This window comes from Poromitra crassiceps (genome assembly GCF_964638095.1).
Source record: "Poromitra crassiceps genome assembly, chromosome: 3".
Lineage (NCBI taxonomy): Eukaryota > Metazoa > Chordata > Actinopteri > Beryciformes > Melamphaidae > Poromitra > Poromitra crassiceps.
In genome coordinates, this window is record NC_139625.1 from 60,561,099 (window position 1) to 60,588,448 (window position 27,350).

Genomic DNA, 27,350 nt, shown 5'->3' on the forward strand with positions numbered 1-27,350 from the left:
ATGATGTCATCAATTGTGACATCATCAGTGATGTCATAAAAGCAGTTGTGACATCATTAGTGATGTCATAAGAGTCCCACTGATGATGTCATCAGTGATCATAAGAGCAAAGTCAAGTCCCAGGGGCCAGCACAGAAAGAAGTGAGAGTCTTGCTTCAGACCCCCGTCTTTAGCCATGGACAGCTATATGTTGCCAGCTCCAGGACAGGTGATCCAGCATCCCTGAAGTATGCCATCAAGGAGCAGCCAGGGCGAGGCCAGGCTCTTTGACCAGGCTCTGTGGGTGTGCAGTACAGATTGTATATGATGCAGAATGTAGATGAGACAGTCTGGCTTGAGCATTGTCTGCCTATATTGTTTATTGTGACATTGTGGGAGGAGTCATAAAGTTAAAACAATAATCTATTAACTAAAGGAAATAACTAGACAACACAAACTACATTAACCAGCAGGCTCCTGCAAGATTGTATCACATGTGTGAAGAGTGCAACGGTAAAGCTGAAATTAATATAAGTACCCTAGTAATAAATAATAAAAATATATACTATACATTCCACTTACTGTTGACCATTTAGAACAATTTGTATAGAAAAACAAGCTGTGGCAAATGAGCGTGATGGACTGCTGCACTGTCCAATGAGGTGACGGCACTTCCGCTTTACCATGAAAACACAAATCTGATTTCCTTTCTGTCCTCGGTCTCCTCCGGTGCACAACTGCAATGCAAAAGCTCCAGCATTAGCACGCTAAATTTCCCCCTTTAATAACCCTTAACTGGGGACATTGACCATCTTTTTGTCTCTTCTTTTTCCCCATCTTAAAACATTTTGCACCATTTTTCGGACATGCCTAACATCGTGCTTTTCAGCGGGAGCTCTCACCACGACCTGTCCCAAAAAGTGGCAGATCGACTCGGACTAGAACTGGGGAAAGTGATTACGAAAAAATTCAGCAATCAAGAGACATGGTGAGTATGTTTAAATAGTCATTTTGCTTGTGCTTTAGGATTTCGACGTAGTTTAAGAAGCATGTTTGTTTTTTTGCTTTTAGCTGCCCGTGTTGCTTCAGTGCATCACATGTGCGTAAGTTAGCTCCAAGCTAACAATAGTTTACTATTTAGCGGGCAGCGCTGTGCTACACGTGACTAACTAGCCACATGTAAACACACCGGGCTAGCAAGCTAACGTGGGGTGTCTTATTATCGGACGCAGTTTTGCTAGCTCACGTCTTGCGTCGACTTTCTGTACCAAAGTAAAGTTTTGAGACTAACGTCTGGACAAAACTACGTTACCTTTCGTGCGACGGTGGAAACCGAATTGAGCCGAGGTCGGACAAACCTGGCAAAGCTTAAACGATAGCATTGATTGTTTTGGCCTTAGCGTTAACATTGCCTTTTTTTCCACAGCCATCTGTTGGCAAAATCGGGAATTGGGCTAACCTGGCTGACAACTCTGCCTACTGACAGGGAAACGCAGGGGCTAAGGTTAAACGCTAACGTTAACCACAGCCACACATTTCTCACCCAGGTGGACATTTCAATTAATGTGTGTGTCGCTACAAAAAAAGTCGGTGCATTGATTGATATACCTAGCCTAGACTAAACCAGAGTGACTGTCGTTGCAATTTTTTGCGGGAAAGAACACGACTGGCGGGGACTTGTCCGATAATGTGTCTGTGTCAGCTAGCACTGGCAGGCAGCCCGGTAACTGACGTAGCTAGCAACGATGATACCGTGGCTGGCAGCAGGATTATGTAATGTTTGGACGGCGAAAGAAAATGTAGCTAACGTGCTACAGCAGTCACACAAACGTAGCTTTTAAAAGTTCAGACATGCACAAACTAATACTGGGTAGGTGTGTTGTATTCTGAGAGGCTGCTCACCACAGTTGTAAATAGGTTATCTGAGTAGCCTTTCTGTCAGCCCAACCAGTCTGGCCATTCTCCTCTGACCTGTCATCAACAAGGCTTTCTGTCAGCAGAACTGGATGTTTTCCCCAGCACCTTCCTGTGTAAACTGTTGTGCATGAAAATCCCAGGAGATCAGCAGTTTCAGAAATACTCAAAATGAGCCCGTCTGGCACCAACAACCATGCCACAGTCTGAGATCAAATGTGATGTTTGATGTGAACATGAACTGAAGCTGTTGACCTGTATCGTATGCATTGCGCTGCTGCCACGATTGGCTGATAGGATAATCGCATGAATAAGCAGGTGTTCAGATGATCCTAATAAAGTGCTCAGTCAATGCAAGTTAGTCACGTCTCCACTGATATAAATCACATGCATTCCATTTGTGTTCATTCCTAAAGGAGGCAAGTTGATCATTAGTTGGATCAGTGGCTGCACGTTACCAGCTAGCTTAAAATTTGCAATGTAAAAAGGAGTCTTTTACTGCCTCTGTTGCCTTGAGCAGGATTGCCTAAGGTCATATATCTGTAGCCCTTGTACCTGTTACACACTGACCTCGGCCTGTGGCTGTGAGGGTGATGACCTGAATCCACCAAAACACAGCAGTGCGTTGGGTTCAGCAGAGGTTTGAATGGTAGAGCGTTTGGAGAGGTGAGGACTTGCTCCCAGTAGATGTATTGTATGTGTTACATTTGGGTCATGGTTACTGGGAGCAAGTCTATGCAGTGTGCGGACTCTACTTTTTTCCCTGTTGCTGATTTGTTTGTCCTGCTTACTGAAGAGTGGATGTGCGTGCGCTACTTTTATTTGAGGTTGAGGACAGTTCCCTGCTCATTTCACTTTTGACATCCCATCTATCCCTTCTTTTTTTCTTATTGTTTTTATGATTCTGGAAAGGAGACTGTGCAATGTGACAAAACATTTTATGGTCAAAATTAAATATCACTATGGGTGTCAACAGTTACAAAAATGTCTAAATGTGTACATGGGACCTTTTGGCAGCGTGTAACCGGTTAACCCAGGGATAGTCAACTTGCTTTCCCCAAGGCCACTTTTGTGAAATGATAGAAGGCCAGGGCCCAGTTAATAAACAAACAATATACATTTTTCTGTAGTGGATTGTAGGTTTTTGGGGTGTCAGTCGGAGTTTAGACGGCGGTATTTGACAATTTAGCAGCTAAATTATAGATTATTGAAAGATATTCCATATTCCAGACTGAGATGCTATAACAGAAGTAGAGTATTGGCGAGAATGACATGAACATTTGGACACTTATTCACGGGTATTTTTTCTTTTTTTCCGCAATTCCATCGCGGCCCACACGGGGGGCCGCAAGTTGAGTATCACTGGGTTAACCGGTTGGGTTTTTGCTGTTTTTTTAACCTTATTTGCACTATATAATTGCTAGAGGGCACTGTCACCAATTATATACCTCCCAAACCCATAGACAGCATCAATGTTCTGTGTGTTGTGGAACGATGTTGTCGAGTTTTCGAGTCACAAAATTGTCCCTCGTTGTTTTCCCTGCAAGGTCTCGCATGCTTTATTAACGTTACATTGTGACCGCCGTGGTCACATGTGTCCATTATGTCGACCGTTACTGCACTTATGCGAACACTTTAGTGTAACGTTAAAGTTATCATTTGTAGCTTACAGGCAGCATTATCACCAACAGTTTGATTTTGATGAGAAATGAATGATTGCGAGTCCAAAACACAGTCAAATCATTGTCAAAACTTTATTTAAAAGGACAAAAAGACATGTAGTCGGTTCGGTTATTGATTTTTCTAAACTGATATGATTTACTATCCAGTTACATGTGTACACGGTGACACCCCTAATAATCACCACATCACGATTTGTCTATCATACTCAAAGACAAACACAAATATTGAATTATTACCCAACGCTCATTAGTGTATTATCTTATTTTAGTTGGATGAATGCGTTCCAACTTCCAAACCCTGCAGTTTACTTTTATTGGGAGAGTTGAGAATATATTCCCCTTGTTCAATATTTACCAAGGCTGCTTTGATTTAGCACAAGTATGTTCTCCTTGAATTCTTGAATCTTGAATCCTCTTGCTCCTGAGCAATACCCTCTCTGCTGGCATTGTTGCCACCCAAAACGCCCTAAAGTCCAAGGAAAAGTCTGGTTAGCCATGCTGAGATCTCTCTGGGGAACACAGCTGTTTGGGCAACACAAAAGTACAAAGATACAGGATTATTTTCTTAACCTTGCAGACTGAAAGGGAGGTGAGCACAGTATGCTAATCACAACTCTGACACAGATTTTTGCCCAGTTGACTTGCAGAGGTTAACACATTCACTGCCAGCCATTTTTTTTTTACTGTAGGTAGCTTCTGCCAACGGGTTTTTTTGAGGATTCTGGCTCATCTTTCAACAGCCGAGGATTATTTTCTGCTAAGATTTTGTGAACACAAAATATCTCAAAAGAACTAATAGAATGTGTGCTTTCTCTGTCTAAAAGAGTTAGTTTGTAGAGTTAGTAGTTATGTAGGCATTAGCACTTGAATACAGCATGGTTTCAGCGTCTGAAAATTTAAGCTGAGAAAAATGCCTTTTTGTGAAATTCGATAGAACAGTCACTTTAACCATTCATTTTTGGCATCAGTAAGACGTCAGACATCTAAACAATAGTTTTGAACAGTAATTTCCTCCATAACAGCAGGAAACCCCCCTCTCCTTCAAACTCCTCCCTCCGTGTGTGTTCTGCTCCTGCCTCCCTGGCTCTGCAGCGGGCGTGTCACAAGCGAGTTGCTGCTGCTGCTGTGCCTGTCTGCTGGCGGCCGCTCTTTGGGCGAGTCTGGATGGGCTCGCTCGTTTCTTGGGGTTTCGGTTGAGAGCTTTGATGAAGCTTTTGCGATTCTGGTCTTATTTATGCTGCGTGTTTCAAAGTGTGTTCCACCCGTAATCTATTATGCAAATTTGCAATCCCCCACCGCCAGCTCCCTGCGCGAAAGCGTTTTCGCCAATCCATTTTCATGAGAATGGCTTCCTCATGCGGCTGTTTTTGCTTGGCTTTCTCTCGTCTGGAGAGCACTGTCGCCACTTAGTGGGTCGGTAAAATAGATTATACACATTCAATACCTCCCATATTTTAATATGAGATGTAAAAGGGGTTGATCGACGTCCCACCGTCAATTTTTTTTTTTTTTTTTAACACATTCACTGCCAGCCGTTTTTTTTTTTACTGTAGGTAGCTTCTGCCAGAGGTTTTTTTTGAGGATTCTGGCTCATTTTACAAGAGCCGAGGATTATTTTCTGCTTGGACTTTGTGAACACAAAGTTCACAAAAGTACTAATAGAATGTGTGCTTTCTCTGTCTAAAAGAGTTAGTTTGTAGAGTTAGTAGTTATGTAGATATTAGCCATTGAGTACAGCATGGTTTCAGCGTCTGAGACTGAAAGCTGAGATAATCGCAGTTTTGTGAAATTCAATCAAACAGGCAGAACAGTCACTTTAACCATTTATTTTTGGCATCAGTGAGAGATCAGACATCTAAACAATATAGTTCTGAACGCCCTCTCCTTCAAACTCCTCCCTCCGTGGGCGTGTCTGGTGGCTTTCAGCAGCGTTTGTCACAAGCGAGTTTCTACTGCCTGTCTGAGCAGTGAGCAGCCTCCCTCCCTGGCGGCCCCCTCGTCGGCGAGTGTGGATGGGGCTCACTCGTTTCTTGGGTTTGAGAGCTTTGATGAAGCTTTGTGCGATTCTAGGCTTTATGCTGCGTGTTTCAAAGTGTGTTTTCCACCCAGTCTATTTTTGGAACCCCCCACCGTTGTGCGCCCGTGTGCACCAGCGTGAAAGCGTTTTCGCCTACAGTATGAGAATGAGGCTCGTTCGTTTCTGGGTTTTCGGTTGAGCTCAGCTGGAATGAAGCTGTGTGCGATTCTGCGCTTTCTGCTGGTGTTTCAAAGTGTGTTTCACCCATAATCTATTATGCAAATTTGCAATCCCCCACCGCCAGCTCCCAGCGCGATAATGCGCGAAAGCGTTTTCGCCAATCCATTTTACAGTATGAGAGAATGGTTTCCTCGCGTGTTCCCCTGCAGTTTTGGCTCTGCTTTTTCTAGTCTGGAGAGCACTGTCGCCACTTAGTGGGTCGGTGGAATGGGTTGTACACGTTCGGTGGCTCCAATATTTTTATAGGAGACGTGGGGGGCGTTGATCCACGTCCCACCGTCAAATTTTTTTTTTTTTTTTTTTTTTGACGACTCAACTCGTCATTGGCAGTGAACGTGTTAAGACGAGATATCTCGTCAACGGCAGTCAACCGTTTTTTTTTTTTAAGACGAGATATCTCGTCAACGGCAGTGAACGTGTTAAGGACTAGGGAACGCGAGTAGATTACTTGTTCCTGGGAATGAAAAAGTGGGAATAACCTGTTTGCACAGTGAGAAATGTCCACATTATTTCATATTGACAGTTGACATGGTCTTGTTTATTGTTGCAGGATAATTGCTGTATTGCAGGACAGTGTTTCCCAACCTGATGGTTTTCAGGGTTCGTACGGTCATGGAAAACCTGGAAAAGTCATGGACATTTAAAATACAATTTCCATGCCCTGGAAAAATTAGGGGAAAAAATTATTTTTTGGAAAGTTTCGGAAAAGTCATGGAAATATAGCTAAAGCTGCAATCCGAGCATAAAAATAGTATAGACCTTATTCGACTGACGTAACTCGCATATGGGCACGCCCACCGCTGCCATATTGTTGACATTCCGCAGCGCGCTGTTTAGGACATAGTTTAGGACGCTAGCCAACGTTACTTACTAGCCTATTTAATGCCGTTTTTACTGCGTCAGGAGCTATTTCACAACAGCGATAGTGTGCTGTGTAATAATACAGGGCTGTAGTAATAGCAGCAATAAAAGCCCGGGGCCGTTTCTCAATAAGTGTTCTTGTGTGTTCTTGCGTTCTTGTGTCCCTGTGAAACATCATCAGTCGCAGTCCCAAGTACTGTTCCAATACAAATTTCACATTTCGCCAAGAACGCTTAAAATTCCCGGATGTGTTGTCGACATGCCCACTTTACCGAGGATGCTCTGGTTGGTGACTTGTGTCAACTTGGCAAGGCAGATATCCCAGAATTCATTTCGGCATAAGCGGAGGCAGAACGCAGCAGAGAAGACGCCATAAGTTCCGGGAAGTCTTTTACAATTTAAAGTTTTATTTCATCACTAAATTAATTTCTGATGACTTTTGATGCCTACAAGCAGGGTAGGAGGTTTCAATAAGTGCCACTTTACAAACATTTATGGCGAAAAATGGCAAAAAAGCTCCAGAGCACAATTGGCTGCATCTACATCAGCTGAGCTTTTTATTTGTGTAGTACTGCAGGCGGCCTCTGCGCTGGTATTGCACAATACCCTCAAGAACGCATCATCTCAAACTGCCAACAGCATCATTTGTGCTTGTGACCTAGCAAGTTCATTCTTCCAAGAATGACTAGCAAGAACGTTGTCCCCAAGAACACAAGAACAAGAATGCATTCTTGGTATTGAGAAATGGCCCGGGTGTTAGCTACTGTCCACAAACATGAAGGGAAAGAGACTAGACGTTAGTAACAAACTAACGACTAACAAAACGTTAGTAGCAAACATTGGGCTCATGCAAGCAAGCCTCAGATCATATCAAACAAACATTTAACGTTAAGGTTATTTAGGCCTAAAAAAAAATAAAGTTTGGTTCCTGTTGGTTGTCAGTTGAGGTGATGGGTCGGTAGGGATTTTTTTTTTTTTTTTTCCAGTGGCAGCAAGGAATAGATAGGAAATATATATTTTTTTTTTCCTTAAAATTACAGCAGCGATGGATACTTTTTTCATAACATAGCCTACATGTACTCTACCACTGTGCTCTACACACATTTTTATATGAATGCTTTCATATCAAACATGTTTGATATTTAGGACTGAAAATCTGCACGAATACATCATCCTGCTGCTGCGCAAGCCTCCCGTCATTATCGTTAATTGACGCGGCGCCGCACTGCAGGCATCAGATAGGCTACCAAATACCAACAGCACAGAACCATGAGTATTTTGGGGAAAATGTCACTCATTTATACAGGGCTCGACATTAACGGCTGCCCGGTTGCCCCGGGCAACCAAAAAAAAAATAGGGCAACCATTTCTTGGCCTTTGGTTGCCCCAGGGGCAACCACGATTTAACATGCAAAAAAGTATGTACAGCAGCAAACAGCAAAATATACACCAAATAAATACGTTTTAATACTTGTTGTGAGTGACATGTGACATTTTATTTAGAGATGCTCCGCAATCGATTTGGCCTCTATCGGCTTTGATCACGTTCTCAAAATAGCCGATCAAAGCAGGCCGATCAGATGCATTCCAGACAATTAACTATACATTCCAGACAATTAACTGTGCGCACCTAAAATGACTAAACTCCTCTCTGTCTCTGGAGAGACAGACTTCACTTTGAACGAAGCAGGTGTGTGTATGAGGGAGCCGGGAGGGAGGGAGAGACAGAGTGAAGGAGGGAGGGAGAGGGAGGGAGAGACAGAAGACTACGTAGCCGCTTTCACAGACTTCACTCTTTCTCCCTCCCTCCCGGCTCCCGACACACACACCTGCTCAGTCTCTCTCCCTCTCTCGTTGTGCCATGGATCTTGAAGTTGCAGTGTGCATGAGGGCTGAGGCCCAGCTCATTCTGAAATTCCCGAAATAAGAAATAAGAACTGTGTCCAAGAAGAGTCCGAGTTGTAAACTCCACGGACTGTGCAGCAGGCAGCTGAGAGAGAGAGAGAGAGAGAGAGAGAGAGAGAGAGAGAGAGAGAGAGAGAGAGAGAGAGAGAGAGAGAGAGAGAGAGAGAGAGAGAGAGAGAGAGAGAGAGAGAGAGAGAGAGAGAGAGAGAGAGAGAGAGAGAGAGAGAGAGAGAGAGAGAGAGAGAGAGAGAGAGAGAGAGACGGCTGCCCGGTTGCCCCGGGCAACCAAAAAAAACATGGGGCAACCATTTCTCGGTCTTTGGTTGCCCCAGGGGCAACCACGATTTAACATGCAACAAAATATGTACAGCAGCAAACAGCAAAATATACACCAAATAAATGTTTTAATACTTGTTGTGAGTGACATATATGTGACATTTTATTGCTGTTACAATCGAAACGATGTTACTAATTACCAGTCGGAACCTACGTGATGCATGCTGCACGTGCGGTATGTTTAACGAGTACTGACTGGGACAGGTGGGGCTGCTCGCACACAATCACAGCGGCTGCAAGACGCAAGAAGAACCTCGTCCGCCCGCAGCCCCGCACAGAAACAAAGGACGAGGAAATTGTCATTGAGGTGAAATACCCGTGCGTCTTTGAACGGGACGGAAAACGAATGCTATACTGCAAAGCATGTAGCCTACAACAAGCGCTTAGGTCTCATATGCTTCCCGCATCGGCGAGTGTCCACACGGAAAAGTTAGTTAAATCAGCAGACGCGCCCCTCCACAAGGCTGCTGTGCAGACGGTTTTCGCCTGGCTGTGCACACCCCGAATTGTGTAACTACGTGGACGCGGCTGGGCGGACAAAGTGGAGTTTTCAAGACTCCAGCTCACTTCCGCGAGCAGAAACCCACACACAGTGTATAAACGCTCCACACGTTTCCTCGTCAAGATTCAGTGTCTCTCATTTCCGTGCGACAGCCCAAACTTCAAGCATAATTCCAGCATAACGCTATACTGCAAAGCATGTAGCCTACAACAAGCCTACAACATACACCTCGACCAGGACATCCTTCAAAAACGTTTTACCACCGCGTATATGTGCTGAGAAATGATTTGCATCCCTGGCCTGTCAGCCTCTCATACGGGGTGAGAGAGAGAGGGATTGCAGGGCCGCTTCTGGGCCTTTTGGGGCCCTATGCAACATCAGAGTGGGGGCCCCAAACCACTGTCATCAAAGTATCCCTGAATGAACATGAGGAGGGCAGGCCCGGCGTTAGGGGCGGGCCTGACCAGGCCGGGCCTGGCCGGGCCTGACCGGGCAGGGCCTGACCGGGCCGGGCCCCCCCATTTAACAAACTGGCCCCCCCATTCAAGTTTTTTTTTTTTTTTTTTTTTTTTTTGCTAAAATTGTTTTTCTGTTTTAAAGTTTAACATGGAATCTGGCTGTCATTAGGCATTGATTAACTCAATGCTATTGCTAACTGTTACTTTGAACATCCATTTGCAATGATTCTGGCTGGATATTAACTATTGTAAATTTGTCACAATGAATGCAATTTGTGCACAATGTGTAAATACACTTAATATTAATTGTTTAGGCCTAATTATTTGTAAAGTCACAACACATTAGAGATGTGTGTAGTTCTTCACAGATTTAGCCTCTTCATTTTGCTCTCAAATGCACCAGGTTGACGAATTTTACTTTAAAATGTACAAAATCTTCTTCCGGGGGAGAATCCCCCCGGACCCCCCTTGGGTAGCTTGGCCCCCCCAAGCTAGGGGCAGGCCCCCTCTGTAACTTGGGTCTGGAGCCGGGCCTGGAGGAGGGTAGGCTACTTAATTATCAATAACGCTTTTAATTAATAAATTAAGCACAATATGAACAATAACTGTTGAAAAATATATGAAAATGAAAGTTCACAAATATTAGTTAAATCCTTTCAGTGCAAATGCATTATAAAAACAAAAAATGTATTATTATTATTATTATCATTATTACTACTACTACACCCGGTGCGCACACTGAATAGGCCTATTATACTATACTATAGATTATTATACTTACTTTTCTGTCACATCGTCATTATTAAGCCGGCTTATGACTGCATAGTATCTTAATTACTCAAAATATAAAGCGACTAAAATTGGGCAACCAAAAGCTCTTGCCAGGTTGCCCCTCCGGCAACCACTTTTAAAAGTTAACAGAGAGAGAGAGAGAGAGAGAGAGAGAGAGAGAGAGAGAGAGAGAGAGAGAGAGAGAGAGAGAGAGAGAGAGAGAGAGAGAGAGAGAGAGAGAGAGAGAGAGAGAGAGAGAGAGAGAGAGAGAGAGAGAAATTATTACTAGTCAACACAGTAGTCAACACAGCTGGAGAGGCTGTCCGGCTTCTACGACTCCCCAGGGTCCTAAAAGCATCCCTACATAGGTTGTGTCCTCTGTCTGAATGGTTGCTCCTTCATTTCAGATTAATATTGAAATGGTCTTTAAGAGAGAGTGTAATAAATAATAATAATAATAATAATGCAACATTATAAAAAGAAGGCTTCAATCGACGCGGTGATCGGTTATATCGGTGATCGGCAGATACTGATTCCAGCTACTTCATTATCAATAACGCTTTTAATTAATAAATTAAGCACAATATGAACAATAACTGTTAAAAAAAATATATGAAAATTAAAGTTCACAAATATTAGTTAAACAAATCCTTTCAGTGCAAATGCATTATAAAAACAAAAAATAAGATTTGTTTAGAAAACGAAATTACACAAATTTATTATTATTATTATTATCATTATTACTACTACTACACCCGGTGCGCACACTGAATAGGCCTATTATACTATACTATAGACTATTATACTTACTTTTCTGTCACATCGTCATTATTAAGCCGGCTTATGACTGCATAGTATCTTAATTACTCAAAATATAAGGCAGCTAAAATTGGGCAACCATATTTTTATTCGGGCAACCAAAAGCTCTTGCCAGGTTGCCCCTCCGGCAACCACTTTTAAAAGTTAACGTCGAGCCCTGTTATATCACCATGAATGACCAATGAATAAAAAGTTGTTTTTTATTGTTAGTTGTTTTTCAAAGCCCCTGCCAGTCAGGCTGTTAATCTCCTACCTGTCTATCAGGCAGTGTGGGGGGAAAAGGCATTGCTGCTATGAAGCAATCCAGTTTATCAAAACTTTTGCCGATCTCATCATGACATGCAGCAGGGAAATATATTTTGGTAGCCGATGTGTTTGTGTCCTCACTTGTCCAGACAATCTTGCTAGAGAGTGGCGTTGTTTACACGCTTGTTAAACTGCCCTGAGATTCATTTGTTTGGGGAGCATATGCGAGACGCTCCAAAATCGAAACAGGTTCAGAGTATGGCCGGTCGTCAAAGTGATTATCCTCCCGATAATCTTAATAATATCCTGTAGTGCGTGGTGGCTGGGTTTACCCAGGCTACGCTAGTGCTGCATGGGCAGAGAAGCGACACAAAGCACATGTCCGTCATGCTCCCTGCCATTTTCGTTTTAAAGTATCCGTAGCAAAAAGCACCTTTGCGCAGTGGCAAACCCCGCCCCTTAGCGCCACCGTCAAATCAACAAGCTCATAAAATCAATTTGGGTCGCACGTAAATTGACAGGGTCGGTTGGAAACCGGAACCAAACTTTAGGCCTTACCTTTGCTGTCACGACAATGTATGATGATGATGTCGCATTGGTGGCACAAAAGTAAAAATGTCAGACCAATTGCCACAGATGAAATAGTTATAATGGGACTCAAGGGATTTGAAAGCCTTCAGCTCCTGAGATGTGTATGTATGTATTCACAAGGTACGTAGTTATAAATGTCCGGTAGCCCTACGTTATACCTGGCAATATAATGAGTTATATTTACTCTCCCAAACTGTGGTCCGCGGACCACCGGTGGTCCACCAGAGAATTGCAAAATAAATAAATAAATTCGATTTTATTTTTACATATACACATTAACCCTGAGTAGTCGGATTGGGCTGATTTTATTGAAATGTGATATTTGGGAAATATAAACCTTTTTCAAATTTAATTTCAGAGGCTGCAGCCGGCTCAGTTTTAAAGCCAGAGTGAAGTTTCTGATATCATATGAAACTAGAAGTCCTAAGGAATCGATTTGTACCAACCATGTCATTCTAGTTTGTCAGGAAGGTAGCTAAATAACACTCCAAATTTAGGCAACATTTTGGTGAGGGGAAAAAAAACATTTTTAAAGGGGTCCTCTTTCACAGCCTAATGTTGGCACTTGGCAGGTGTGTGTGTGTCAGTTTTGAAACGGCTAGTAGCCTTATATTGTCATTTAGCCTTTCTGCTGCTATTGCATGGTTAAATCAGCACATTTTATTTTAGGGGGGGGGGGGTGGAAGTGGTCACTGGGAAATTGTTTGGTACGTAGTGGTATTTGGACGGAAAAGTTTGGGAACCCCTGATAGGCTATGTGGCAAAGAATGACTGTCCCAGAAAGTAGGGCTGCTCGGTAAACCAATTTTGAATCGTAATCGAATTAATTAGCTAGGACGATGTCGATGTTAAAAAAATGAAAAACGTCAAATCGATTTACACTTTAACTAGGGTAATTACGTTACGGCGGGGCGGCTCTCATGTACGAGTGCTGTTTAAGGTGCTCGTCCCTGCTCCCCGCTGTAAAGTCTCTCTGGAGGCTGTGACTACTGGCTACTAAAGACAGCAGCGCAATTAACTTATTTCAACACCTCCAAAAAGCAGTGCGAGCAGCGTGTTGCACTGCAAGCTGTACAAGATAATGATTGCCACCCACAACACACGCACACGAACACAGACGTTCTCACCAGACGGTGAAAACAACAAAACAACACGTGAGGCCACCGAGTAGCTTCTGCTTCTGCTTCATGGCTGTAGTGTAATGTTATGTTACCAGCCTCACTCACCCTGTCTGAATTTCGGGGAATTGCATACCTGTTGTGACTTTGTGTTGTTCTAGTACAGATATAACTCAGAGCGCGGGTGGTCGTTCAGCTCTAGACACTGCTGATATACTGTAGAACAGGGATACTCAACTTGCTTTGCCCGGGGGCCACTTTCGTGAAATGATAGAAGGCCAGGGGCCAGTTAATAAACAATCAATATACATTTTTCTGTAGCGGATTGTAGGTGTCAGACGGAGTTTAGTCTGACAATGTTGTGCACACCGGATAGTTACTTAGGTTAAGTACATACATAAGTGCCTGGGTAGCGAGCAGACGGCGGTATTTGACAATTTAGCAGCTAAATCATAGATTATTGAAAGATATTCCATATTCCAGACTGAAATGCTATAACAGAAGTGTGCGTATTGGCCAGAATGACATGAACATTTGGACACTTATTCAGCGGGTATCTTGCATGTTGCGTTCAGGTGCACTGTAAAAAAAAAAAAAATTGTGTGCAATTCCATCGCGGGCCACACAGGGGGCGCCCGCGGGCCGCATGTGGCCCGCGGGCCGCCAGTTGAGTATCACTGCTGTAGAACTTTCAATAAGAGCAGAGTCCCCAATTGCCGCCGAGTCTCCAATAACCGCACCGCAGGGGGTCCAAGTCAATTTAGCATAATAAGCGCCGGTCTCCGTTAACCCTTGGGGTGTTTATTAGAATAAATGTTTTTTTCCCATTACGGTATGTTTTTGTGTTGACTGAATTCAGTCACTTACGGTAATGACGTTGTTTTGGAGGAAGTCAGGCGGAAGTCTCTCCCCCTGTCAGACAGTTTTATGTTTTATTTATACATGCCGTAACCGACATGTTTCAAGTATGGATACCGCATAGTTTAATGCTACAGATTCGTGTAGGCAACGTGCTGGAGACGCTGTCTAACCGGGAGCGGTGGGCAACTTACGCTAACGTAATGGTACAGTTGTGCCTTGTAAAAGTGCATTTCTCTCAGCGGAACAGCGATCATAAATGCAGTATGGATTATACCCATTATACTGGACATGTATTTGAAACTTGGCGTCTACCTATTTGGTAAGTCTGCTTGTTTTGTCTAGTGCTGCAGTGCTCTTTGGTTGAAGTTAGCTTGGTAGCTACGTTAGCGTGCCTTCTACAATAACGTTGCTTTGCTGGGGGAGTGGCAAGCGAGACTAACGTTGCTATGACTTCTTTCCATTGAAACACAAACAACTGAATGGTAGTCTAATGTTACTTGTTTAAAATATGGTATGGCTGTTTGGGAGAAGAGAAGAGCAATGAACTGATACCGTAATGTAGTTAGATGATAATGATGATGAAGGCTATCAGTTGTTTTTATTCATTTCAGTCCCTTGTACAATACGGCATGTTCAAAACTGCCTGTACCTACCCTCTTGTGTGTACTAAGTACTATCTCACTGGTTTAAACTGCCTGTACCTACCCTCTTGTGTGTACTAAGTACTATCTCACTGGTTTAAACTGCCTGTACCTACCCACTTGTGTGTACTAAGTACTATCTCACTGGTTTAAACTGCCTGTACCTACCCTCTTGTGTGTATTAAGTACTATCTCACTGGTTTAAACTGCCTGTACCTACCCTCTTGTGTGTACTAAGTACTATCTCACTGGTTTAAATAAGCAATTTTGTGCACTAAAGAAATAAACTCCTGACTCCAATTGCCGCCGAGTCTCCAATAACCGCTAATTATTTAGCATAATAAACGCCTGGGCGTTTATTGGAAGTTTTACGGTAATTATGTCACGCAAAAAAAGAGCTTTGCAGGGCAACAAATGTTTAGAGAAGTATAATAGTATAAAAAAAAAAAAAAAATCGAGTTTTGAGAGAAAAAAATCGTACATTTTATTTTTAGGCAAAATCGAACAGCCCTAGTTGCAGCCCTAATTTTAATAATAATGATAGCCTTAAATACCCAGTCCCAGATATGATTTTTTTCCCCCATAGCCTAGCCCTAGCCCTATTTTCTATCAAATAAATTGTTTTTTATGTCTTAAATTATGTTTGTTGAGGTCTTAAAAAGCATAAAATTTGACTTGGGAAATGGTGCAAGAACCCCGATGTCAGAATAAACAACACGCATAATGTTGGTTTGCTATATTGATGTTTGGTATGTGTAGGAGGATAAACTCATTAACTTCATTACCAGCTTACTTACTTGTAGGTTAATGAGATAAACTAGCATGCAGGGAGGAAAGTGCAAATATATTTGTTTGCACTGGCATAAAATAAATAATTTGCGGTTGCTTGGGGAGGCTGATATAGTCGCTGGTGATTTCTAAGTTGTTTTCCCGCAAAATGTGTAGCCATTCCATCTTTAAAAATCTGATTTTGTCATGGGGGGGGGGGGGGACAATTTTAAGTTGACAAGTGTTGGCTTTTCTAAGAAATCTCAGAGGTGTGTGTTGGTGATGGTTGGTGCAGGCCGGACCCCAACTCATAACCACCCTGTGTGTCAGGTGAGCACATGACTGAGAGTCGTGTTTGCCAGAGGAATGTTTCACACACGTGTTGCCTGCCTGCTGTGGCTTTCATGTCTGAACCAGTGTTTCCCCTACTAGGGCTGCACGATATATCGTTTACACATCGACATTGCGATGTGCGCATGCGCGATAGTCACATCGCAGGACGTGCGATGTCAAAAGCAAATTAACTCGTCATGTTGCTTGATAAACTCTCACTTTAGGGGTAGCCTACTGAGTGAAATGCAGGCTCTCTCAAAGGAGAGAGACGCCCCGCTACTGTACTCACTCATTTAATGCTTAGCTTCAACACAACAAACATGCACAGAGAGCAAAATTGAAATGTTTTTGCTTATGTTGCGTTGCTGACAGTAGCCTGTCTGTAAACGATGTGATTGCGAGGCGGACTTGTCCACAGCTTGCAGCGCACTAGTATACAGCAGGCTGGCTGCTGTAACTCAACATGTCCGTGGAGTGGAGATATTTACTCTTGAAACACCAAAAAGCAAGACCGCAACTTATGACACGAAGGCTAAAGTGATTACTGAGAAGTTGTCCGTGTATCACCGCAGCTCTCTCTCCCCCTCAGTCTGATGATGCATCAGATGATAGCAGTAACGTTACGGTAGAGGTAATCATACATAGCGACTCATTTACACAAAACATGTCGGTGAAAATTAAAAGACAATAGACATAGCTGGGCAATTAAATATATATTTATTACTTTTCACGAATGAATTGTTTGTCACCGGTCGGCTGCATGTGAATCCTCGTCTCTGTACTGCCCTGCGTGTGCTCAAAAACCGGAACTCCCCAAATGCGGAGCGTACCACTTGGTAGTTTCTGGAGGGGGGTCAGACCAAGTGTGTGAAGTAACCATGTGTGAAGTGGCAGCGGTGTTTCATTGTTGATTTATTGAAACGTTAGAAGAACGAAAGAAGTTGAAAGCAGTGATTATAATCAATTAAATCTAATGTTTTTCTGCAAATAGCATCATTGGGAGGTAGATTCTGGCACTCAATATTAGGGGTGGGCAATATATCAAATTTATATCCATATTGTATTGTGATTTGAGACTATATGGTCTTAGATGTTGGATGGTAATATGGTGATACAGCATACATGTTGTCTTTCCCTGGTTTTAAAGGCTGCATTACACTAAGTGAAGTATAGGCTAGTGACATTTTAAAGTAGAATGTCATAACTCACTTTTTCATGTATGTAAGTCATGGAAATCCATTGGTCAAAATGTGTATGCACCCTGATAGATGACGCTCTGAGGCCTACCAGTAGGTCACAGCCCAGTGGTTGAGAAACATTAAAATACCTAATTTCCCCTCCAAAATCAGATGGACTCCTCTACAAAATCATCCCAATCATTCTAGAAATATTATTTTCTTTCAAATAGAGCTAATCTGGTGAAAATCTGTATTTTTTCATATCGCAATATATATCGCATGGGCGGGGAATATCGCAATGTCAGTTTTTTCCAATATCGTGCAGCCCTATCCCCTACCATTCTACAGACCTGGCAGGCCCGCCAGGCCAGAAAAGAAAGAAGCAAATAAATATTTTTTTCCTGTTCTCCCCAAAATTTCAATAAACCTTTATGGCATATTATTACAATACAACAATACTAGTGTTGATAGTAATAGAAGATGCCAAATCATTCAAAACAATAAGCATTTTGCTTTTAGGAGTATCGTGCCAGAGTGCAGCGCTGTCCCAAAACGTGTCAACGTGTGTCCCATAATAGTATGATGATACTTGGGATACCATTGCTAACATAGATGCGAACAGGTTAGCTAAAAGTTTAGCGTCGCCTCTAAAGGGCCCCCACTGTTGCGGTCGGGGTACGTTTCGAAATCCCTCCACGCCTGAAACATTTTCTAGGGGAAACTGCTGAACCTTTAGAGCCTAGATCCTCTTTGCGCGGCTTGCGAGACGATGGCGGCTCTAGACTTTCATTGGCGGCTTACGGCTCGCAGCTGATAGAAATAATACAATCATGTCAAAACCATTCCCTCACTGCGGTGTCAAACAAACTGCGTGGTTGCCAGGTTTTTTGGCCCTTTGCAGCACCAAATGGGGGTTGAAACTCACCATATACCGGTATCTGGCAACACTGCAAACAAGCCAATGCCTCGTGGAGGGATTGGGTCAGTGGCAGGGACGCAGAAACAGAGCGCTTCAGGTGTGACAGGGCGTAATGTTGCAGCTGGCATTTCCTCGTCGTTAACGAGAAATGCGCAAGCTGCAACAATCAAGTCACCAGTGTCCCAGCGTTGGAGTTTTAACGATAAGCAAAGCAGCTGTCTGGAGGTTTGGAGCTGCATCCCAGAGAGAGACAGACTGAACATCAGAATGTTTTCATTATATATATTTTAATCAAGTCGGTGTGAATGTTTTCATCACTTTTATCATTTTTTATATCGTTTATATATATATATACGGTATATATAAATTCGGTCTAAATGTTTTTATGATTTTTATAATTGTTTCTAACATTTTTATCATTGGTTCTAATTTTTTTATCATTGGTTTGATCATTTAATAAACTAAAAACTAAATCAAATGCTTACTGTGTGGTTTTGCGGTAAAAGTGGCTCTCCTCTTGACTTTGACCGGCTAGTGTGGCTCTCATGGAGAAAGTAGTGAGGATCACTGCTTTAGAGAGACACACAACCAGTGTGACTGGCAATACCGACTCCACCTCCTACAAGCCCACACACTAGGGCTGCGCTATTATGGCAAAAATCATAATCCTGATTTGACTGATATTGAGATCGCGATTATTTAACATGATTACTCATTAGCCGCTTTCACACACAGATCCCGCAAAATTGCAGTTCAGAAGGCCCGCAAAGCCGGCAGCCTCGCCACAGAAATTGCTTTCACACACAGCCAAGCAGCACCGCCACATTCCCATCTTGGGGTGTGCTTTCAGGTGACAGCCACCGCTCCTGGATTGAAAGGCGAGCGGAGGCATTTCCACCCAGCTCCTCCTAGCCCAAATTAATATTTTCATAGGTTAGTGTAGCCTAGGCTACTGTATGATGAACGAATTCATTCAACAACCAAACATCGCCGATGTACGCCAGCCAACGACGTGCAGCTGCGGTCATTAAGGATCAAACTGATAAAACAGTGTTGTCCACATGCAGCTAGGGGTGTCACGGTACACAAAAGTCACGGTACGGTACGTACCTCGGTTTTGGGGTCACGGTTCGGTACGAAAACGGGGGGAAAAAGCAACAAATCCCAAATTCAGTTTTTTTCCCTTTGAATTTGTCTGAATTCTGCTTTTTACGCTAATTTTACCATCAGAAATAGTGTCTATTGTCTAATAAGTGGGAATTAATAAATGTTTTATTCTAGAGCAGTGATTTCCAAAGTGTGGGGTGCGCCTCCCTCTCAGATGTCTGTATTCCAGCTGTTTGACAGGGCAAAGGCATTTCCCCCCACTTTAAATCTTTATTGTACACAAGTTTGTAAATAGAGCGCATGTGTGGAATAGCCTAATACTCCCACCAACCTCTCCCCCTGTTGTATTTGTTTTATGTAGCATTTGCTATTGATGTGTTTGATTTAAGCACTAATTTGGAATCCTATCTAAAAGCGGCCACTAGGCGGCAGTATTTCTTTAGTCAACGTCAAAATACCTACATGTTCAGTAGAAGAAGAATAAAACAGCAGAAGAACAATTCAAGCCTGTTACTAGCCTGTTAGCTTGTTAACGTGCGGATGCGAGTTTTGTTTACCATGATGATTACGTTCGGTCATCTAATGGATTATTGGAACATGACAAGGAGTCATCCCCTCTTCCTCACCGCATCTTGCTTGTCATCCCACGCGATGTAAGTTGCTTGTTTACAAGTTAACAGCTTTGTCAGTGTTATGTAACGTTTAGCCGCTTCTTCTGGCCTTTCATTCAATTAAATTCAATGGCGTTCAAACAGCGTTTAGGCACTTCTGGATTTGACGTATTCGTCGTGTCGTTTCACGTACCGTGAAACGACGTACCGTGATGTATGTCATGTACCGCGACACCCCTACATGCAGCATGGTAACAAGGCTTTCAATATTCATCTGATCAACTTTATGGATCACAGATGCACTATCATGTAGCCTATTAGGTACAAGGCTAATTCTTATCTTTTGCTTCCAGTTTTTTGTAAAGCAAATTATTCCCATGAAGTAGCCTAATTAGCGTCCGTTCTGAAAGACGACGCCCGCATATCAAACGGCTGCAGTCTGCATAACGTTCGTCGGGGGAATAGTATAGGCTATAAATGCACATGACTACTATAACGTTAGTAGTTTTTGTAAGGGAATGCACAACTGGCGAGCTAGACAGATTGCAGTTCTGGAGCTGGTTTCCTAAGGGAATATCCTCAGACCAACTCGCCACAGACAGCCATAGTGCTCTGAACTTATTATATCCGTTAATTTTACCTACTAATGTCAACATCGTTTGAGCATAAGCCTAACCTACTTACTAGGCACGGAGCATTCCTCCTGGCCGCCTTTTTTTTTACTTTCACTTATGCCTTTCTTGCTGCATGAGTCCCCTGTATTTTTTCTTATGACTGAGCTGACCATTCGCACCATTCCGGCTTGCCGCTCCTACGCTTTCAGGTGGAGGCGGGTTGCAGGGTAACCCGGCGCTGTGACTAGGTCCACTGGCAGAACGAAAGGCGTACAGCAATTACCCACTAACCCGCTTTCACAACTTTAACATCGGAGGCGCGGATCTCATTTTCCGTACATTTTACGGCTTTCAAGGCCGGTGTGAAAGCGGCTATAGACTTTGGCAACATCATGCATTCATTTATTGAACTTGATTTTTTTTTTTTTTTTATAGTGGATTTCTTTTAACACGTTCACTGCCAATGACGAGTTGACTCGTCAAACACAATCCAACCGTTCACTGCCAATGACGAGTTGACTCGTCAAATTTTTTTTTTTTTTTTTTTTGACGGTGCTACGTGGATCAATGCCCCCCACGTCTCCTATAAAAAATATTGTAAGTATTGAATTAGTATAATCTATTTTACCGACCAACTAAGTGGCGACAGTGCTCTCCCGACAGAGAGAAAGGCAACCAAAAACAGCCGCGGGAGAAAGCCATTCTCAAGGAAATGGCTTGGCGATTTTACAGTCATCAGTCACCAGACTCGCCCGAGAGCGGCCGCGCCAGCAGAGCAGCACACCGAGAGCGGAGAGCGGTGCTGGCGTGGGGGATTGCAAATTTGCATAATAGATTATGGGTGAAACACACTTTGAAACACCCGCAGAAAGGCCAGAATCGCACGCATTCCGAAAACCCAGAAACGAACGAGCCTCATTCTCATACTGTAGGCGAAAACGCTTTCACGCTGCTGCACACGGGCGGGTGGGTTCCAAAAATAGACTGGGTGGGCAGCATAAAGCCTAGAATCGCACAAAGCTTCATCAAAGCTCTCAACCGAAAATCCAAGAAACGATTGAGTCCTATCCACAGTCCACACTCGCCACACTCGCCGACGAGGGGCCGCCAGAGAGGGAGGCTGCTCACTGCTCAGACAGGCAGGAGAAACTGGCTTGTGACAAACACCACCAGACACGCCCACGGAGGGAGGAGTTTAAGGGAGAGGGTGTTCAGAACTATATTGTTCAGATGTCTGATCTCTCACTGATGCCAAAAATAAATGGTTAAAGTGACTGTTCTGCCTGTTTGATTGAATTTCACAAAACTGCGATTATCTCAGCTTCCTGTCTCAGACACTGAAACCATGCTGTACTCAACGGCTAATATCTACATAACTACTAACTCTACAAACTAACTCTTTTAGACAGAGAAAGCACACATTCTATTAGTACTTTTGTGAACTTCGTGTTCACAAAGTCCAAGCAGAAAATTATCCTCGGCTCTTGTAAAATGAGCCAGAATCCTCAAAAAACGGCTTGGCAGAAGCTACCTACAGTAAAAAAAAAAAAATGGCTGGCAGTGAATGTGTTAACTTTACATTATAGTTGAACTGAAAAAAGAATAAAATAAAAGTAAAAAAAATAGATAAATAAATACGCGAACTAAAATAAATGTATATATAAAAATGTTTTTTATCTCGATTATCTTGTTTTCATATTTGTGGGAAGCCGAAATTGTAATTGAGATTTAAATTTGTGTGGAGGGACTTGGCCCAGACATGTTTCTGAACATTCATGCCAGTGGGCAAGTGCCTGTGTAGCTTCATCCAAATGTTGGCTGAGATATCTAACCTGTTTCAAGTTTGCATGGCTGTTATTTCTGCTTGAATATGGGTATATCGTGCAATCTTAGTAACATGTAGTATGATATTATCTGCAAAGGTTATTTTAAAATGGCTTTAATCCATATTGATTAATGGTCAGTGCTGTTGTCTAGTGAGGGTCAAAGGTCAGGACAAATTTCTAATGCAGTTACTTAAATTTAAAAATTATTGAAATTGATCACAAATTGTCGCCTTTAGCAATTTAAGGTTTTAGTTAGGCCGTTTTACCCTTCTGGGCTCATTTTCATTTGGATGGGAATTTTCCAGGTTCAGGTCAGACTGAAATTTTTGCACTTGAGTTTGTTATATTATATATTATTATATTATTATTATATATATATTATGTTATAGTAATATATTTTTTTCCTCTCATTGTTGTCGATCAGTGTGGAGATTGGGGAAAGCGTGCGTGGCGAGGACGTGTACATCGTGCAGAGTGGTTGTGGTGAAATTAACGACAATCTCATGGAGCTGCTCATCATGATCAACGCCTGCAAGATCGCCTCCTCCTCACGCGTCACCGCTGTGATACCCTGCTTCCCCTACGCCCGGCAGGACAAGAAGGATAAGGTAGAGACACACACAGAGCACCATCACCCCTAAAACCCCATCCTGATATCCACACAGAGCACCATCACCCCTAAAACCCCATCCTGAAGGATAAGGTAGAGACACACACAGAGCACCATCACCCCTAAAACCCCATCCTGATATCCTTGCAGTATATTGATTCCTTTCACATTTATCAGTCTAGAACAGTGGTCCCCAATCACCGGGCCGCGAGCCCGGTCCAAAAAAAAAATATATATATATATTTTGTATTATTATTTTTATAAACATAGGGTATAATATTATATAGGTATACCCTGTGTGTGTGGTAATGGTATTGGACTTGTATGTCTCTGTATGTGCTTGTTGCTGACATTTAAATGTCAGCAACAACTAATCAGAGGAAGAAAAGAAGATAGCCGGTGCCCGCGCTGTTGCTGCTCGCCTCTTGTACTGCAGATTTGCGCTCTGCATGTTCTACCTCCCGTTGAGAAAAGTGCACAGGACATACTTCAGGAAGGCAGCGCGAGGCAGAGCTCCGCAAACCGGGAGCGCACTCCGCGCTCGGGCCGAGGTGTTCGGAGAGAGGGAGAGACTATTTGTGTGGACTGCAGAGCAGCATTGCAGTGCAGGTGGCACGGGAGGTAATTAATTAATGCTGATGGCCCGCTGATACATGTGGGCGGGATGCAGCGAGCTTGAAAAGTGAGAGATAAAGAAAGAAAAAGGAACGCTTTCAACCTGGCGTATACGCTTGCAAATGAAGGTGGGCTGAAAAGTAGGCTATATGTTCATGCAAGGAAAAAGTGTGTCTAATATCACGACCCCCCGCCGCCGCCGGTCCGCAGCAACATTGACAGTATTAAACCGGTCTAGAACCATCTCCTCCATGTTCTTTTACACAGTGGGCTCACTGTCATTTGTGCCTTCTGTTTTCATTGCCCATGTTTTATATCATCCCAAGCACATCAAACAAGTTACTCAGATTTACAGATAACCCTTGTGGTTTTGTCAGTAAATGTATTGTCTAGGCCTGGGGATGTCAAGTTTTCGGGAAATTTTACTTTCGATTAACCGACACCCTTAACCGGTTAGTAAAGTTTTTTTTAAGACGTGAAATATAACGTTAACAAAAATTATAGAACACAGGTTAATGAGCTGATTGTTTCGCTATGGGTGTGTTCATAAATTCATTCTGAAATGGTCAGAGCACATGTGAGCTGTCGTCAGAAATTCAGAGCAGGGGGGTGGGGCGGATAGTGAGAGATAAGCTATTTTCACACATGAACTCCGGATCAGGTGAGGGTTGCTCACCAATGAGCCTGCCCCGGATGATACGTGAAGTGTACCCTTTCACACATGAGGCATGTTGCATTCTCACATGAGTAGCACCTCCGCAGAGTTTGTAAAGTAGAGAGGGGGCGGGGAAGGGGGAATTTGAGCATGACCACACAATGGGGAGTTGTGAAAACTAAAAATACATAATGGGCGATAACTGCCTAACGTTCACGGCATATCATCGTTTGCGCATAACGTTAGTAATTAATTAAACAACCCTACAACTCACGCCCAGATGCATCGATTTCCTCGAGTCGCAAGCACTACAAACAAAACAGGTCTTTGCTATGTTCAGTCCTGAAATGCATCAAACCTACTAGAATTATACAGAATACAGGAAGCTAGACGTTTTTACCTTCAAAATAAATGTTGTATTACTTGGTAACAAAAAATCAGAATGTCGACTCACTACGGGTTAAAATTGACTTTTCGAAGGGATATTCTTCCAGTTTATCTCCGTTCTGTATCTTTCGAAACACACACAAAAAAACATTACACGTGCATTTACTTTATTTAATTGCCATTATTGCGAAGGTTATACCCGGAAGTTTTCGTTTTATACTGCCTGACTTGACGCTACTTGGAATTTGCGGTTCTGCCATTGAATCTTCACAAACGCTGTGTAAACGTTAAATCAAAGGCATGAACGCAACCAGATCCAGATACGCTACCTAGCGATGTCCAATACTGGGAAGCGGGACGACCCTCGCGTCCAAAAATGCTTATTAAATGTGTGTGCTGTGCGAAGCAGACATGAAATCAGATCAGAGCCATGAGCCTTTCAATCCAGCAATTGGCTGTCGCACACGGAGCAGGTTTAAGCTTCATTTGGAAACACTGAAACGGCATGATGTTTTTTTTGCTCTCTCATTCACATCGACTATTTATATAATAATAATCTGTCACACTGGCTTTCTGTCCTCACTGACCTGGCTACTTCACGGAGCTCTGGAGGGGGGGCAATCCGCCCCTGGGTGTACCCTGAGCCCAAGACTTCCCTCCGGCTAGGAGGAGGCTCGCGGGATCGCGCATGAGCCAAGAAGATTTGTTCACACATACAAGGCCATCCGGATGCCCTCTAGATAGCTGCTGAATTCCAGGCATGTGTGAAAAGGGCTATAGAGAGACAGGATTCCATGCAGCACTGCTCTCAAACGCTTGACGAGGCAGTTTCAGCCTTTCTCTAAATGAATGTTCGTAGTGGTAGGAGCTTTTAATTCCTATATAATGCTAGTTTAACCCTTGTGCCATGTTTTAATATACCGTACTTACATTAACATTGCTTCCCACGAAGGAGGATTATTTTCCCAGATTGGCAACACGTATGCAAATTAACCGTTTAACCGACATGCTTATCCGGTCAGATGTTCTCGGCGGTTAACGGTCAACCGTTGACATCCCTAGTATTGTCAAATAGTAACAGAAATATTAGGCACTGTGAGCTACAGCCTTCAGCCTCGGAGCTACCGTGTATTGAATTTTTTTTTGTTGGTTCCTCTTCTGGCTTCTTCTGATGCAGTGTTTCCCACAGGATTTTGAGTATTTGTGGTGGGGGACCGCAGAGCCCCTAGGGGGGTGCGGGGGCATGCCCCCCCGCAAGATTTTTTTAAACATTTTAAAGTAAAATGCATGAATTTGGTGTACTTTGAGAAAGCTTAAGAGCAAAATTAAAAGGCTAGATCAGGGGCACTCAATTAAAATTCTAAGAGGTCCAGATAGAGAAAATGTCCTCAAGCGAAGGTCCGGAACATTGAGCTTGCGTTATGATTCAGTGCCATTGAACTTAGGCTACTTCAATGATTGCAGTAGCCTAATGGTACAACGTCTGTATGTAGTCAATGACTGACTGTTAAATCAAAATAAACACCAATAATGTTTATTTAAAGTTTTCATATTTAACTGGATTAATTATAAATAACTAGCCTACACTAATAATAAATACATGTTCTTTTCTCATTTCAAGTAAAATAATGGCTGCATTTAGAAATAACACAACAGAGTGCTTTGGAAAAATTTGCATCTTAAAATAAAGTGCTTTAATTTTAGAAAAATAAGTTCCCCCTTTTCTTCCTTTTCTTAACTCTATTTCACATTTTATCAGTCAGGCTCTCAGCCAACAAACCTCCTTTTCTCTTGATAGAAGTGAGCACTCTGTTTGTCTGTGCCTGCCTGCCTGTCTGTCTTTCTATCTATCGGTCGCTCGCAATGCAAACTTTGCGTTGGGCAGTGAATGTGTGCGCGCCCTGGATTTGAGTGTGTGTGTTTGCTAGGGGTGTCACGATACACTCAGTTCACGATACGATACGTATCACGATACTGGGTTCACGATAACGATACGATACGATTTTAACAATATTTTTTTAAACTTGAATAATGACAATATATGACTGGAAAAGTAGTATTTTATTTGAAATGCACAAATACAAAACATGCTGTTGTGGGAAATTGTTATTACAATAACAACTAGAAAAAACATGAGATTGGAGATAAGGCTTATCTTGAAATAGAATGAGTTACACGTCACTTAGATTTACTTTGAACTAAAAGGTTTCTCAGCAGTATAAATTCTCATTATGCATCTTCAGTTCTTCTTCAAACTCAAACAACAAGACTTTTCTTAGTCTATTTTTTATGCATCTTCAGTTTTTCCTGTCAAGTAAACAGTTTTGCCAGAAACTCAATTGAATGGTTTCTCTCCTGTATAACTTCTCATGTGTCTCTTCAGAGACTTGTTCAACTGAACTACTTTCCACACATTGAACTTCAACAAACAAAGACGTTTCTTTGTCTACTTTTGGAAAAAAAAAAAAAAAAAAAAATTCACGATATGAGATTTCATCTCAACGATACATATCGTGACGTTTTACTATCGCGAAATTTCGTGGGACGATATATTGTGACACCCCTAGTGTTTGCTCATGTGTGGCGCTTCCATAGACAGCTGGTCAGGATCGCATCACACTTCACGAGACAGACTGGTTTTGAACTGCTCGTGAGACCAATGAATGAACATGAGTCTGCGTGCTCTGGATTAAAACTAAAGCTTTGTTTTCGCGGTCTACTCGTTTCTTTTGAGCACGCGATGTGAAATACTTCTCTCGCATTTCTCCGAGTCTCGCCTCTCCTCC

At 42.7% G+C, this 27,350-nt stretch overlaps 1 protein-coding gene across 1 annotated transcript in view; it reads left to right on the plus strand.

Annotated features, from left to right (window-relative positions):
- The first annotated feature begins 796 nt into the window (after positions 1–796).
- LOC310773582 (ribose-phosphate pyrophosphokinase 2) overlaps positions 797–27,350 on the plus strand; it is a 39,412-nt gene continuing 12,858 nt past the window's right edge. The window contains exons 1-2 of the mRNA XM_083633490.1: positions 797–967; positions 22,722–22,905. Of these exons, the coding sequence (XP_083489616.1) occupies positions 846–967; positions 22,722–22,905 (306 nt within the window). The 5' untranslated portion in view covers positions 797–845. The remainder of the gene's footprint in view (positions 968–22,721; positions 22,906–27,350) is intronic.